This window comes from Metarhizium brunneum, chromosome 6, assembly GCF_013426205.1.
Source record: "Metarhizium brunneum chromosome 6, complete sequence".
In the NCBI taxonomy this organism is placed as follows: domain Eukaryota; kingdom Fungi; phylum Ascomycota; class Sordariomycetes; order Hypocreales; family Clavicipitaceae; genus Metarhizium; species Metarhizium brunneum.
The window spans coordinates 741902-757132 of record NC_089427.1 but is presented as its reverse complement, the minus strand read 5'-3'; the positions used below and the strand labels follow the sequence as shown (position 1 = coordinate 757132).

Genomic DNA, 15231 nt, shown 5'->3' with positions numbered 1-15231 from the left:
CCATCTGGTCTCCCCACGTCAAGACTCAACACCATATTGTACAGCCACGTACTGCAGCACCTGGCGAATTGGCCAAGTTGTGAATGGGCCATCATTGATGAAGTACGTAGTCAAGTCTGCCCTGGCCCCGGGGACACGTGTATGCCGGCCGCTCAGGGGAAAGAATAGAAATCACACGGCGCTATTACCGCATAAAAGAAGATGACGCTAGTGTTAGTTTTCTGTCCTGGATTGCCGCTTGTCCCATTCTCGTTCCAGCGTCAGCGAGTGAGCAGCAGACGGCGTCGATGAGCCGCGATTCCCGACACAGAAACCAGTCCATCAGTCACTCACAGGATGAGGGAGAAACGGAGCCCAAAAAAAAAAAGGGAGAAGCAGCGATTTAGCAAATCGGGAATTCAAATTCCTACGAAGCCTCTAGAGCTTTCGCAATGAGCACCTTTGCCCTCTCGCTGAGGTCCATAGCCAACGCCAGCTTCTTTCCCTCGTCCGTCATCTTGCCCCAGGTCTTCCTCAGAATGCCCACCATCTTGTCCTCGTCCATCTCCGCCTTGGCTTCAAAGTCGTCGAACTGGTCGTCGAGGAACACTAGGCATGCGACATCCTCGAGGACCTGGGTCTCGCCGTCGGTGGACAGGCCGTCCTTTCGCACCAGCGCCGCGACTCGCTCACACTCGTCGGCTGGGAGGGCGGGCTGGATGGCTGGCGAGGAGAGGAGCGCCGAGACGCGAGAGGCGGCTTGGGATTTCTGTTTGGCCCGCCATGTCAGGTAGCCCGGGCGCGTCATGGGGAAGGCAGATCGAGGGAGTTCCCATCTATTGTTTTGAAGACACAAAGCGTTCCTTCTTAGCTGTGGTTTTTTTTTTTTTTTTTTTAATTTTTCCTCGTTTTGCGATAGAAATAAAACTCTACATTTGATTCTTTGGGGCATTTGGGAACAGGGCTGTGAGCTTAATTGAAGACGTACCGTCGGAAGTGCTGCGCCCTGCAGGCAAGCTGGAGGGCTGGTGAGGCTTCTGGGCATCGAGACTGGAGCCACCTCGTCATTTTTTGCGCGTAGTGTAGCTCATACGGCACTGTCTTGGGCCCGTTTGGCCCGTCGACCTTGTTTGGGTCTTCGGAATGAGCCTCATCAATGAGTCGCAGTGCCTGCTCATGGGCGGGAGACAGGCTTGGGAGGGCCATCCTTTGGTCGAGGGGACCTCTCAAGTCAGCCGAGGCTTTTTGTCTTGAGATGGTGAGTCTGGCTACTACTGCGCACCGGGACTATGGAGAAGAGTGTATCGCTATGCAAACAGGGACGGGCTTGAAAGATCTTTTACAAGACGAGATTCGGCTTCTCTGCTCTGAAGCCCATCACGATCATCATGGATAAGGCGATAGGCCGCAGGTTGTTTCTGGATGAGTAAGCTGGTCTTTGTAAATTCCAATTGGACAACTGGTTGACGCCACAGCAACTCTTGCAACGTTCGGTCTTCCGTAATTCCCAATCGGCCTCTCCACGCCTGAATGCTGGAACATGTGTGGTGTACAATACCCCGTAGACTTGGCCAATCGACATGAATAACCAGCTCCCCAACGTCTCAGGCACTCGATACATACGTCGCATGGGGTCTACTGTGAATGCCCGACCGTTGTATCCCATTCAAGATGCGGCCTCAATCTACAGATTGGGGAGGCTTCGCATTGTTGAATCATGATCCGAGCACCCGCGCAGTGACCACGGGGCCAATCAGTGACTCGGTGCCACAGGGAAACACAATAGGAAGCACTTGCAGTCATCTCGTCAGGCAATGCAGATGATGTGAATATTATGCAGAGGCAGCTCTGATTTCCACGTTTGTAAGCCCTCGACAGCTGGCAACAGACGGGTCGTTTGTGAACTGCCAGAACGTGATTTTGTTCTCCAAAACCCTCAGTACTAAACAAGCGACACGAGTGACACAAGTGACAGATTATCTGAGTTAATACCACGTCTCTTATTCGCCTTCTCTCATCTTCTTCCGCTTTCTTCATTTCCCAGAGAGTCATCCCTGGCAATATACGACCCCATTTTTGCCCGTCCATTCTCATCTTCCTGATTCTTCTCAGCAAGCCAAGGCTGTATAAGTGGTGCTGTAAATATTACGAGCTTCGCTAATCGCACCGGCTCCTTCATCTTGACGCCACGCTTGTCTCTCTAGCACTCGCTACTCATGGGGGAGGACTCTGACGTTTCCCATCACGCCGCCACGGGAGATGGGGAGCTGCTTGAAGTTGATACTTCGTGCTCTGCCAAATCAGTTGATGCGGATGTTGCAGTCTCTTTTACGGACGAAAGTACTGGGACCAGCAACGGAAGCACCACCGACAACGACTCTGCCAGCGCTTGCGAGAAGGACCGCCAGACAACAGCTTGCAAAAAGAACTGCCTTAAAAAAGGTAACCAGTGCTTGAAGGCTGCGCCCGAGGTAGCCAGCACCAATTCTTCAGACGTTTCGGCAAGTATTGCCGCTTCTTCCCAAACGAGCAACTCCAACGACACAAAGCCCTCTTGCAAGAAAAACGAGGCAAAGGATAAGAAATCCGAGAATTCCTCCAAGTCGGACGCATCGTCCGAGAGCAATGCCACTACGGCCGAGACAGGTTCTGGGCCTGAAACTTCCCATGAAACAGGTTCTGCTGTCGACACTGTTGATAGCTCGTCCAGGACTCAGGAAGTAGACTCCAAGGCAAACGGGAATGCCGATACCGAGGGCAACGACCAGTCCGAATGGACTGTATCTGAGGACCTCCGGCTCCGAGGTATGAAGGAGTCGACAGATAATCTTTCCTGGGCCGATATCGGGAAGGCTCTCAATCGTGGCAAAGCCGAGGTTAAAGCTCGCTGGAAGGCCATCAAGGACCAACAACCTCAAGAATATGCCACCGATACCAACGCCGACACAAAGGGCGACCTTGGGGCCGGCCAGAGTCCTGATGCCAAGGCTGAACAGGGCAAGGCTGTAACCCCAGCGAAGGAAGCAAGGTCACAACCCCCCATAAAGCAAACGATGAACCAACGTCCTCTGGAACATCAGAAGGACGACCGCAATCGCAGGGTGGCTCAGCAAAACAAGGGGGTCAAGCTTGGTACTTGCGAGGCACAGTGCAACGAGGACAATCTGTCCGGCAGCGAAACATTGTCTGAATCACTTTGCACCACAGACGAACGCAGACGCCAGAGACGATATCTTTATACTCATGTCTACAAAACTCTCTACCCGGCGGAGGCTGATGTCGGGCAGAACGAGCACTTGACCAAGCGGGATCGCGCTGTGCTCGCAACCATTGCGTGCATGCACACAACAAACAAACTGCTAGAAATGAAGGCAAACTTCATGAATGCCACAGGTGCAGATGTGCCCATTGCAGTTCTTCGTGACTGGTATGAGGGAGAATGGGCTGCAAAGGAAGATCGTCCCAACGCTGTACAACACGAAGATTCGGCTGAGAGAGTTGAAAAGTGGATTGACAGCGTCTCAATGGGAGTAGAGGACTAATGAGGGTGCGGTCATTGTTGGGGCAAAGAAGAAAGGATTCCGAACCCCTTCGACGCCTGCACAATACCTCGCGTTGGTTACCAAGGCTCGGCGTCCGAGTCCGTAAGCGCAGCATTTGGAAGAGTGAGTGACTACAAAGTCATCAGTTCTGGACAGAGAACAACCCCACTGGGCGGGAAACGGTTGATAGGTATTTTGAGAAGTCAGGAACGATAAATATGCTGTCTTAACAAGATTTAGGCGCATTCAATCGCGGAGTGCTCTGTAGTTGATGAAATAAAATAGAGAATAACCACGACTGCAGGGCTTCGACAGCCGAGCGCATATGTGCATATCCTGCTGTCATATTAGACATGTAAATACAAGAATAAGATAATGCTCCTTCTATATGCAGAATGCGACGCTTTCTTTTGTCCCAGATACAACAGAATATATCCAAGGGGGAGCACTCAAGATCTGCACCCCCGAGAATCAAAAGAATAAAAAACAGCGACGCCCGTACGAATGCAAGTATGTAATGTGGCTGTTGTACAAAGTGGGCGCAGGTTGAAAATACCAAAATGTATTTTTCAGAATGGAACATCTTATAGCGGAAAGCCGCAAATGGTAGACCATGTTGCTAGCAAGATGTCATGATTGGTTCGGAAAAATGAATCCTGTGCCGCATATCTTTCGCCGGGAACGGCGCGGTTCAAAAGTCGAGGGTACTCGATATATACCTCAAGTTGTGGAATCCTTTGTGTAAAGGGGAAATCGGCAATTTTGTAGAAGAACCGTCAGTAACTTCAGTAAAGCTCCCAGTTCGTCGAACAAGTCTCTTATGACTGGTTGAAGCACGAAGTTGAAGTTGGCTCTAATAATGCTCTCTGTTTGTGAGAGATATGCTGATAGGGAGGGGGTGAGTGAGCCCTGTATGATACGCTACACAACGAGGGGGCTCGTACATCAAATCGGGTTTTCCATCCCTGGCGGAGGAGTTGGTTTGACGAGAAGGGCAGGACTCGATACTTGGACTTTACTTCGCAATGTATTATTTGACGAAGCAAGGCCTCGCTTCATCATTCTGCCCAACACGGTGACAAGCTCAGCAGCGTCGTGGAACATGTCATCATCCACGCCCTCAGTTGCGTTGTAAGCTTCTTCAATTGCATTCTTGGCAAGCTTACGGCTCGCTTCAGCATCGTGGGCACACTCGTAGAGAAAAGCAGCGTATTCGGTCTTTACTGATAGTCGTAATGAATGAGAGCCCCACAACAGTTCGTCTGCAAGCTTCACAGCTTCCCGGAAATAGTGATGGGCCGTAGGAAGGTAATCTTGTTGCGGTAGCAGAAACGACGGTGGCAACAGGGCCACATGAGCCTCAAACCCTGGAGGCGGTCCAACAGGCCCGCCTTCCAAAGGATGGGTAGGCTGGACAGACGACGGCCTGGACAGCAAGTCCCCATCAAACGTCTCTCCTCTCCTCTCCTCTGCCTCTGCTCGTGCTGCTGATGCCAATGCCGCTTCTCTCGCCTCTGGCGTCCAGCTCGCCATGTTGGAGACTGGAGGGTGGTTGTGAAAAAGAACAAAGATGTGATGGAAGCTGGCGCGTAGCTTATAGGCCAAGACCTTTAACTCGACATGGTTGCCAACCATTGGGATGACCCATTCCTGGAGCATTTTCAATCCCTCGCGAGACAGCCATATTATATGCAATATGCGTTTGAGAAACAAGGGCGATGTGGCAGGGTCTGGCCTTCGAGATTTCTTGGAAGCCACCAGCTGATGGGCGAGGTTGAGCGACAAGCCAAGAATTTTGAAGAGTATTGACGACAGCATAGGATTGTCTTGCTCGACGGCTTTGGCCAGCCTGCCCAAGAACTTTTGGTCAACCTCGGACGACGCCATCCAGTCGGGCTGGGTCCAGCATGTGCTTCGTCCCACGACAGATTCTTGCTGTCGGCTTTGAACCGTGGCAATCCGAGCTGATGGAGTTGGAGCCGTGTCAAGTCGAGGAACATGTCCCTCAACGGGTTTCTAGTAAAGTTTATGGTCAGAAAGTGAAAGCAATTACCGGGACCTGAATCCAGAAAGAGGTGGGTGGCTCATGGGCGAGCCAGCAGCCTTGCATGCCAGGAGAGACAGGTTCAGAAGGAGGCTGACATGGTCCAACGCAGGATTTGAGAATAAGAAGACGAGAAATAACAGGGTTATTCCAATGTGGGAGGGAGCTTGACAGCTGGCGTGACTTGATTGGATCACAAGAGACGAACGAAGGTATAGGGCGGCCACGAGTGCAGGTAGGGCTGGAGACAAATGGAACTTGAGTGAATATTGGGAGTCTAAGTCCCAGGCGCCGGGAGAGAGGACTGAGGACTGAGGACTCCTCGACCTTGGGTAAAGTAGGTCGTCAACCCAATGCAGAGGACCGTCTGCCATCTTGACCGCCAAGTGTCTGGCGTGACGGAACGTCTCGTGTCCGGCTTTACGTAGATGTCAACTACTAGCGGTTCCCGCGTCTGGCAACACTAAACAGCCTGGCCACGAACATATGTACATAGGCCAGCACTTGCAAAGACAACCAACGGGGGAGGGCGGTGCGATGCAATTCCTAGGCCAGACATGGTCTGCTAGCGAGCTAGCTTTTGCCGCTGGGATACCCCGAGTACCGAAGCCCTGAACATAATCCCGTCATCGTGGAGGCGGAAGAGGGGTGGAGAGAGGAGACGGGCTTGGACGTTGGGATACGAGTCGGAGCAATGATAGGTAGAATCCAATGCTTCGTTGTCGTCCGTCCCCTGTCACAGCCCCGGCGCAGGTCATGATTAACTTCGCCCGGTATTACCAGGGGGATGGGGGCGGTGAGGACCAGAAGCTTGCGAGCTACACTCGTGGGAACTGTCCTCGGGTAGTAGGTACCGAGTCTCTGGTCCTTGAGATGCATTCATCAAGGGAAACCCCCAATTGGGATGCTCGATTTGCCGCGTTTGACATGAACAAGGCAGTGTGCATCGGCGGCCTCCAAAGACACTCGTCAACGAGGGCCACCACCGTCAGTCAGGGACAGGATAGAAATGCATCAAAATTGAGTGTTGAGGGTGAGCCCAGAGTCTACCATCTAGATGATGAGCAGAATCTCTCTGATCGGGTAAAACAGCCACGGTGCAGCATAAGCGAGCAGAAACAAGGCGGAAGGCGGCGCAACCAACGTGTATGCGACTTGTACCATCAGGTATCGGCTATTGTGGATTGACGTAGAAGACTGACTGACTGGGAGACTAGCCAACTTACAAAAGTTGCAGCATGCGCCATTGGAGCTTGCTTGCTTGCTTTCTTTCCCTCGGGCTCCTGTCACCGACTTCCAGAAGCTGTGCCCGGATCAGCGGCGGCGATACAGACAGATAGATGGATGGACGAGGCGCAATTTCGGGTTGCGCAGCGGCGGCTTGAATCCAGCGTTTCACTTTGTCAGCGACGGACGATGGCGAGAGGGCAGGAACAGCGCGCCGTCGAGAGCTAGCTTGAAAACGTCGCACCTCCCAAGCTGCAGTGTTGGTCAGGCTTGGATCAGTCAATCAATTGACGTCGGCCAGCTCATTCGGGCCAGTTCAATGCTGACCTGGACGCGTTCGGGTATGAACTGGTGCGTCCTACTCCGTCCATATACATACAGAGAGAGCTCCGTGCCGGCGACTCAATTGACCTCGAGCACGGTCGAGGACCAAGACCGACCACAACAGGAGGCGCGTAGTCACTCGACCGAGGGCGGAGGGAAGCCGACTGGCGAGTTCAAGTTGGACCAAAAGTTTGACTCGTGCGCCGTGAGCCGTGAGAGTTGAGTTGAGCATGTGCCGCGGATCCGCAAGCTACTTGCGATACGGAGTAGCACTTGAGGCGCTTGAGCGCCGCCGGAGGGTAAAAGGGCAAGGCGCTCACCGGGCAGGCGACCTGCCGAGATCAGATCAGACAATGTGCGTGCCGAGTGCTGTGTAATATACATATATATATAGTGTCCGGTATCATCCATGTTGACAAGAAGCAAGAGTCGTCGGCTTCAGCGGCGCGAAGCTGGGCCATCTGGTAATCTCGCGTTCGGCCAGGCGACCAAGCGCAGCCAGGGGTTAGATGAGATGGGAGAGACAATTAAACCCTTGAGCCGACATGTACATACATACATACATTATGGTTGGAGCAGCGTGACGCGCTTCTTACAATATGTACAATACTCCGTACCACTACTCTCAGTACCCAGGCTCCGTGGAAACATTGATGGAGGCACCTAGGATACCACCTCCTACGGAGTACTTTGGATGTACACATTGATTTTTCTCAACACCGTCACCCATCTTTTTTTATTATTATTCAATGCGCACAACATTCTTGCCGCGACTTTCCCGTCTTTTTTTTTTCTTGTGTGTGTCTGACGCAACACCAAGACAACGCCTCGATGCCCACGCCGATTGGCTCGTCTGGCCGTCCGTCAGTCAACACTTTGAGCATTGTCTTGTCAAGATCCTCCAGGCCTGGACCAGGTCCGCCCTGTTCAGGACATTGTCCATCCAACCCTGGCGCCTCGGCCACTAGTCCCAAGTCCCCCAGTCGCTTCACTCCTAGGTTTCCCAATTCCGCCCCTCTCTCAACCAGGGCTGACCGTCTGCCAGGAATTGGCAAATCAGAAGTCGTTTCAATGGTTCACCTGCCCGTCCTAAGTTAGCCGACCTCGATAATACAGAAATCCCACCACCGTTTCCCAGCCTCCGTCAATTTCGTCCATCTGAGACAGTCTATCTAAAAGCATAAAGAGACGTCCTGTCTTTTGTAGTGTTGTGCGACTGCGTTGCACCAAGTACGGAGTACCTAGGTATGGATGGAATACGGGGTCGGGCGCGAATGGAGGACAGGCGAAAAGGCCTTTGTGCATATATACTTAAATACATACTCCGTAAAATACTAGTACTTGATTGCCCACCCAGCTTGGTGGCCGCAGTCCATGCGGCCACGGAGCTCGTAGCCTTCACTCGTACCGCGAACCCAGCCTCCTCATTTTTTTGCAACCTCCTGATCTTGGACTTGACCCATGGTAGAGAATGTCCTCGAGGTACAGAACACTCCGTATCCGCGGCCTTTATGCATGTGTTGAATCCAGGGCGGGGAAAAGACACCGAGTCCGCTGCGGCCGTGACACCATTTCAACATCACACCACTGGTACCATTGTATACATCATATCCCATTCTGTTTTTTTCTACACCCGAGTGAGGCATAATATAATATTACCTCGTTTATAAGATCTCTTTTTTCCCGTAAATGTTGGAGGTACAGAGTTCGGGTAGTTGGGCAGGTTGAAGTATTAAATTTATGCTAACGACAGCCGTGGCCCCTCTCCCTTTCGGCCATGCTGCCTCGCCGGAGTAGTAGACAGTTGTAATATAATACAAGGCGGTGGTGGCTAAAATAAGATAAGGCCTTTTAGGTCAACGACTCTCCACCAGTGCGCGACCTTCAGCTCGATGCTCTTATCCTTGCTGCTTGTCCTGGTTTGCGGCGCCGACTTGACGTATTCATCAACGCGTCGTAGCTGTTATTCTCGGGATCAACATCATAATGTTCTAGAGCACCAGCCGTCACGAGCTTGATAACATTGCCAAATGTAAACGCAACAGATCGAAGACCTACAGAGACTTTCGGTCCTAAATCTGACACCACCAAATGACTTGACTCATCTCCTAGTTCGAAGAGAGGTCGGCTTTCTTCCAGGTCTGGTTTATCGCAAGGTGAAGTTGCCCATACTTCCCAGTTTGCAAATGAATACTGATTGTTTTGCCCGGTCGCTCGCCTTCGTCGCAATGTTGAGTTCATGTTGCTGATCTTGTTGTACGTTTGGATCGCTCGCCGTATGCCAACTACACTACCATCCGAGAGCAAATGCCACGTTCCCGGATTCTTAACCCGCTTTTTCACTTCCTTTGCTGACTCGAAACTGCACTCATCACCATTCATCTTGCTATCGGGACTCCGAAGATGAATTACCTCGCAGTCATCTGCGGGAACATAGGCCTGCAACACGCAGTCGCCCGTCTCGCTTTTAACATAGCACAATGTCAGAGATGCTAATCCCAACATGCCCGGCTTGGAAGCATGACCCGAATAGGTGCATTGGAGAGATCTAGAGATCATTCTCTCGGTGAGGAGGGTTCGCAGCACCTCTCTCACTTCGGCATCGACAAGGTAGACGCAATCGCTTGCTGCCAGTGCGAACACGCCGAGAGGAGACAATGGCACGATTTGGGAGATTGCACCAGCATCTGAGATTTTCAAATCCAAAAGATGGGTGGTCCATGATGACTCTTGTCGGTTGCCAATGTAGACATGTCCTTTTTTGGAGACCATGACAATGAATGTTATCACTCCAGAATCGCCTAATTACCAATAATAATTAGTCTAAATGTTTTAAATACTACAAGGAGTCAAAGATCAAAGCTCAACTCACACTTCTTGGTGAGGGAACGAGCAAGTGCCAGGGGTTCAGGGCAGATAGAAATTCCGCTTTCAGGAATCTGCGTCCCAGCGGTCACTTGGACCATTGTGCCGTTGTGGTGCACTAGTTGGATGGTTGGCTTGTCGGTATCAGGAGTAGAGTCGAAAAACATTGCGGCTGGCCGATGCGAACAGTTTTCCAAAGGCATAGACTCGCCCCATCTTTGTTCCGCAAGATTCCAGAATGATACTCTGGATGTCGATAATAACGCCAGCCAAGTCGAGTTACCGCCAATCGACATGCCCAATATGGGGAACGGGCACAGCTCGGCATCATTTCCATCTGCAATAACGTAACTACTTCCCCGTCGAATGTTCCAAACTCGGATGACTCTGTCAAGGCCTACGGATACGATATGCCCTGCTTTGGACTTGCTCAGTAAAGCGACGTCAAGAACATGGCCACCTCCCATAGACTTTATCGAGACTAAAGGGGTGTCATCTTGCTCCCCGCCATTCGCCAGCTCAGCATCCTCACCCCATAAAAGATAGTTCATGAGCAATCGAAGAGCTGCAACGATGACAACAACTATGACAATAAAGCGTAATAGCTGGTGATGAATAAAATCGTATGCGGCGGGTAACAGTGTAGGTTCTTTACTGTGAGGTGTTCGATCTGAGTCTCGCTTAACAAAAACAAGGGGCTCAAAAACCCTAGCCACGTAGCTGTAGGCTCCAGGTTTGATCAGCCGAATGATTTCCTTGGCTGTCTCATGGTCTTGATTCCTCAACCATGAGGTATGGCTTCTAGCCTGATGTAGGCCTTTCAGCACTGACAAATCTGGCGTTCGGAGAAGGTTACTATCAGTGCCTCTATAAAGTCGCAAAAGTTTGCGGAACATGTTGTCATCGCCAAAGAAATGCCACTGAGCAATAATAACGAATCCAATCATGATCACGGTCCCCGCGATCCGGGTTGACCAAGCAATTTTTCCTTGAAAGAATCCATCGGCCAAAGGGCCACGGCCGTTGCCTTGGTATTTGCGTCTACTTTGTCGCAAAGCAGCCTTTGCAAGAGCATCACCTAACTCCATGCGTCTTACGTCAACACTGAGGACAGACAAGAAGAAGGTAGAAAGATAAAAGAAATCAAAAACGATTGCGACAGCGGCAAAGATGCAAAACGCCGATACCCCTGGTGAAACCACACGCGATAGGCCAAAGAGAATCAAGACATTCTGCAGCGAACTTGCCAGAGCAGTATGAGCAGTTTGGCCAAATGCGTGGCCAATTCTATTACTGGTGCTATCCTCCGACGGAGTTAGGATGACCGCATTGATGAGTCGAAAGATGTTCTCCAAACTCATAGACAGCACAACGAGAGGATATGCCGCCTGTGGGATGCGGGACAAGTCGAAATTGAATATAGCGCAAACTGTGAAGCTCGACATGATAGAGAGGGCTACTTGAGTAATAATCGTTACAATGAGTCCAATTTTCGATTTGACTGCTCGCAGCTTTGAGAGGCTCATGAGAAAATATAGCACCGCAAAACCGTACGCAAACGCCAGGCTAAGGATATCTTGAGGCGACATGGGCCGAAATTGGAATTCGTACAACTGACTCCTCGCGTACCTTCCATCAGATGGATAGACGTCAAACTTGTCAGAAACTTTCTCGGGCAAGGATAGAGCCTTCGTTTCCCATTCTTGGCCAACGGGGGAGTCCCCCAAGCAAAGAAGAGTAATAACAATAGCATCAGCAGCAACGAGTCGACGATCTTCAAAGCGCTTGCCGCTGAAAACAACCGAGTGACGTAGCGTCGTATTGGAGAAGTTGGACTGGTTTTTCCTATCGTTGATGGTGGAAAGGATGTCATGGTCTGCCAGCAACCTGTCTCGGGAGCTATACCAGTACAGCAATGGCGAATGAAAAAACCATGACTGGTTGGTGAGGCCGTTCGAAATGTGCAAGGCGTCACGCTGAGCCAGGGAGAGTTGGTCGTCGTCTTGGTGCTTGGCCAGATTGTCTGGCGCGTCTCGGGGACTAAAATTTTCGGTCTCACCTAGCAGTTCGTTCTGAAGTTCCAACGCTGATGCGAGCAAGTCAGCATTAAGAGCTTCCATGTAGCTAGAATGAACCCAGATAGACCTCATGATTATGTCTGGTTCTACCGCGGCGTCATATGTGAGCGGTTGGGCCACAGTCCAAGCATGATGAGGCAAATATGAGGCACCATTAACAAAATCGCTAGTAAATAGGTATGGGATGGGGTAGATGAGAATCGTGGCTACAGTTGCCGAGATGAAGACAGCAGTGACGACATGGCCGGCGACATATCGGCCATATCGAGCGAAGCCACGGCGGAGGGAATGTGACGGTGCGAGGTCCGGAGGTTCTGTGGTCCTAGAAGCCTTGTTAACGAGTTGATCAAAGCGTGGATACACTGATGGGCAGCAACCACGAACATGGTTGGTGGTTGGTTGGAACATACCCTCGTAATGGATAGAGAAAGTACCAGATCATGGCGCAATGTGGAACATGCGATAGGATCTGCAATTGCAGTTGATGCGCCAAGGCCGGTATTAGTACATATAGCTGAAAACAAAGCACTTGATGGATATTCAAAGATTCCAATGGTAATGCATTAACTGAAGGTGCCTGGTTTGTGTATGGATTAGTATTGTGGGTTTGATACGGGTGTGCGAAGATTGGAGCTTCTCGCCGTGTTGGGCAATGCGGGCAGCAGCTTACTTAAGTATGCGTGTTGACTTAGATTTGAGGCTGGCATGCGGCACGCGACAGCGGCATTGACATGCCGTCGTTTCTGATGTAGATGGATTGTGAAAACCCAGGACTAAACAGTCACGTACGGAGTACAGCGCTGTCATAAGTCTCGGTTAATAGGAGGACGAAGCCCTTACGCCTTATTCTGACGTAGTCGCGGTAGTATCAATTTTACACATGCTGTCAGTCAGCCCTGGTTCGTCTGAAACTGACAAGGGCAATGCACTTGGGCTCGACCTGGAGGCATGCAGGTACAGCACAGCGCTGACAACCCGAAGGTTGAAGGAAGTCAGCAGGGGAGGGGTCAACGGGGGTTCAAATGTCACCGTACCTGCCAGGTACCTCAGGTAGTGCTTGGCTGACGGTTGACCTGGGTAGGTGATACATGACTCGCTGGAGGCGGAGGAAGAAATAACAGGGTTTCTCGCGGATCGTCGATAATGTGTCTAAAGTTCAGATGTCAACTGCACAACCCCAAGGGAGGGCTCCCAGTTGCAGCGACCATATTTCAACCCAGAGTCCATGTGGTATCTAAACCGAACGCGTCAAGTCCACTCGAGCGCTGCCTCCAGCTCCAATGCAACCTGAAGCGTTTGGTGCCCGCTGCGGGACCTGGAACTACGGAGTGGTACAGCAACCAGACACGGATGCTACGTGCATGTGTACCACAGCCAGGCATTGATGAACGCTTGGCTTGGAGGCAGCGGGCAGAAAGCACTTTAAGCGACATCGAGTGTTATACAACATTGAAGTCACGTCTGGTTACTACAATGTACATGTACCCAAAAATGCACCAGGGCACGAAGCGGGTAGTATATGTACTTCTAAACCACCAGGGTACCAGGCAGCCCAGCCCCCAGCCCCCACTGGGCAAGTTTGAACAATGGATCCCACGAAAACACGACCGCGATATTATACTACCATCCTGTATTATAAGTAGTCTATCAAGCTGTAGGCTGCGATAAATGTCTGTGCAAAGGCGCGACTAGGGATTGCATCTTCTTGTATATTGTCAAGTTCAGATTTATCATAACGCGGCACACTAGAGCGCATCATGACCTCACAAATTGAGCCTGCGCTCAGAGATCTGATTTCGACATTCAACGAACTCAACAGTTCCACCATCGAGGAGCTTGATTCGGAACCCAGTCCCTTGGAGTTTATGCGTTTTGTCTCTAGAAATTCGCCTTTCGTGATACGGGGAGCGGCATCATCGTGGAAAGCTACAAGGGAATGGACCTCGACATACCTCAGATCAGCCCTAGCTGGGCAGACTGTCAATGTTGCCGTTACCCCTCACGGGTTCGTATAGCCCTCTTTTGTTGCTTCAATGTTATTTTTCTCTCCGGCTGGCTCCTTGCGAATGGCTATGGAATCATGCCAAATGCTCACATTTTTTACACTATAAACGGAATGGGGTTCGTCCTAATCAAGCTTCCAGCAATGCCGATGCGCCTACGTATTCGCCAAAAGATGGAGTGACCGTTCTAGCAAAGCCTCACGAGGAATCTCAAATGTTTGATGATTTCCTTACATACCTTACGCAGCAGGAAATGGACAAAACTTTCCCGGAGGATTCAGAGGTGTGGTATGCACAAACACGTCAGTCTCTCTGTCTTCCTATTCTGCCAGCTATCCTGCCCTTCCAGGCAGGAGGTAGTACAACATCGTCCCATGATCGTCGGCTGATGTGTGAGGGTTATCAGAAAATGACAATTTTAGAGACGAGTACTCTTGCTTGTTCCCAGACGCCCAGAAAGACATTCCATTCGCCCGCATCGCACTTCAGAGGGGTCCTGACGCAGTAAATTTGTGGATAGGAAACTCCCGGTCTGTAACAGCAACTCATAAAGATAACTTTGAGAACATATTTGTGCAAGTAATTGGCAGAAAACACTTCGTCCTGTTACCGCCAGTCTGTCATCCTTGCATGAATGAGGCTTTGCTTACTCCGGCTACCTATGTGCGCGACGAGACGGGCCTCTCTATTCGCGTTGATGAAGGGGCGGACCTCGTCCCTTTTGTGACTTGGGACCCAGACGATCCGCAGACAAATTCTACTGCCTTCTCTAGATTTGCAAAACCTATGCGAGTTACTCTTAACCCCGGAGACATGTTGTATCTACCAGCCATGTGGTGAGTCTTCCGCCCTATTTTTGGCTGCAGGAACTAAGGGTTTTGTAAATCACAAGGTATCACAAAGTCAGTCAATCTAGTATACCGGGTGGAGAAGGGTTTGTCGTTGCCATAAATTACTGGTCAGTCAAAAGTTCAGAAGTTCCAGCGTTATACATGCACGACTTCATGATTGGCTTTTCTAACGTGGGAGTCTTAAAGGTACGACATGGAGTTCAGTGGACCAACCTACCCCATGGCCGCTCTTGTTCAGGCCCTGGCAAACGGTATACTTCGCAAAACAAAGGACGAGGACTGAGCAGCAAAGACTTTACATAGATTCGCTGATTATGC

General features: G+C 50.9%; 5 protein-coding genes across 5 annotated transcripts; 2 read left to right on the top strand and 3 right to left on the bottom strand.

The window, feature by feature from the left end:
• Positions 1-406: 406 nt before the first annotated feature.
• G6M90_00g095730 (uncharacterized protein) lies at positions 407-1185 on the bottom strand (the record flags this gene model as incomplete). Its single annotated transcript, XM_014691271.1, has 2 exons — positions 407-815; positions 968-1185. 2 exons carry the CDS (start codon positions 1183-1185, stop codon positions 407-409), a joined length of 627 nt encoding a protein of 208 aa, XP_014546757.1.
• Positions 1186-2195: 1010 nt separating this feature from the next.
• Positions 2196-3521, top strand: G6M90_00g095720 (uncharacterized protein; the record flags this gene model as incomplete). The annotated part of the gene is made up of 1 exon (XM_014691272.1): positions 2196-3521. The coding sequence occupies one exon, from the start codon at positions 2196-2198 to the stop codon at positions 3519-3521; it is 1326 nt and encodes a 441-aa protein (XP_014546758.1).
• Positions 3522-4466: 945 nt separating this feature from the next.
• On the bottom strand, positions 4467-5408 carry G6M90_00g095710 (uncharacterized protein; the record flags this gene model as incomplete). Its single annotated transcript, XM_014691273.2, has 1 exon — positions 4467-5408. The coding sequence occupies one exon, from the start codon at positions 5406-5408 to the stop codon at positions 4467-4469; it is 942 nt and encodes a 313-aa protein (XP_014546759.2).
• Positions 5409-9000: 3592 nt separating this feature from the next.
• On the bottom strand, positions 9001-12501 carry SCAP (Sterol regulatory element-binding protein cleavage-activating protein; the record flags this gene model as incomplete). The annotated part of the gene is made up of 3 exons (XM_014691274.1): positions 9001-9917; positions 9989-12381; positions 12470-12501. The coding sequence occupies 3 exons, from the start codon at positions 12499-12501 to the stop codon at positions 9001-9003; spliced, it is 3342 nt and encodes a 1113-aa protein (XP_014546760.1).
• Positions 12502-13816: 1315 nt separating this feature from the next.
• On the top strand, positions 13817-15196 carry JMJD7 (Bifunctional peptidase and (3S)-lysyl hydroxylase JMJD7; the record flags this gene model as incomplete). Its single annotated transcript, XM_014691275.1, has 4 exons — positions 13817-14064; positions 14204-14364; positions 14469-14898; positions 15100-15196. 4 exons carry the CDS (start codon positions 13817-13819, stop codon positions 15194-15196), a joined length of 936 nt encoding a protein of 311 aa, XP_014546761.1.
• Positions 15197-15231: the final 35 nt, after the last annotated feature.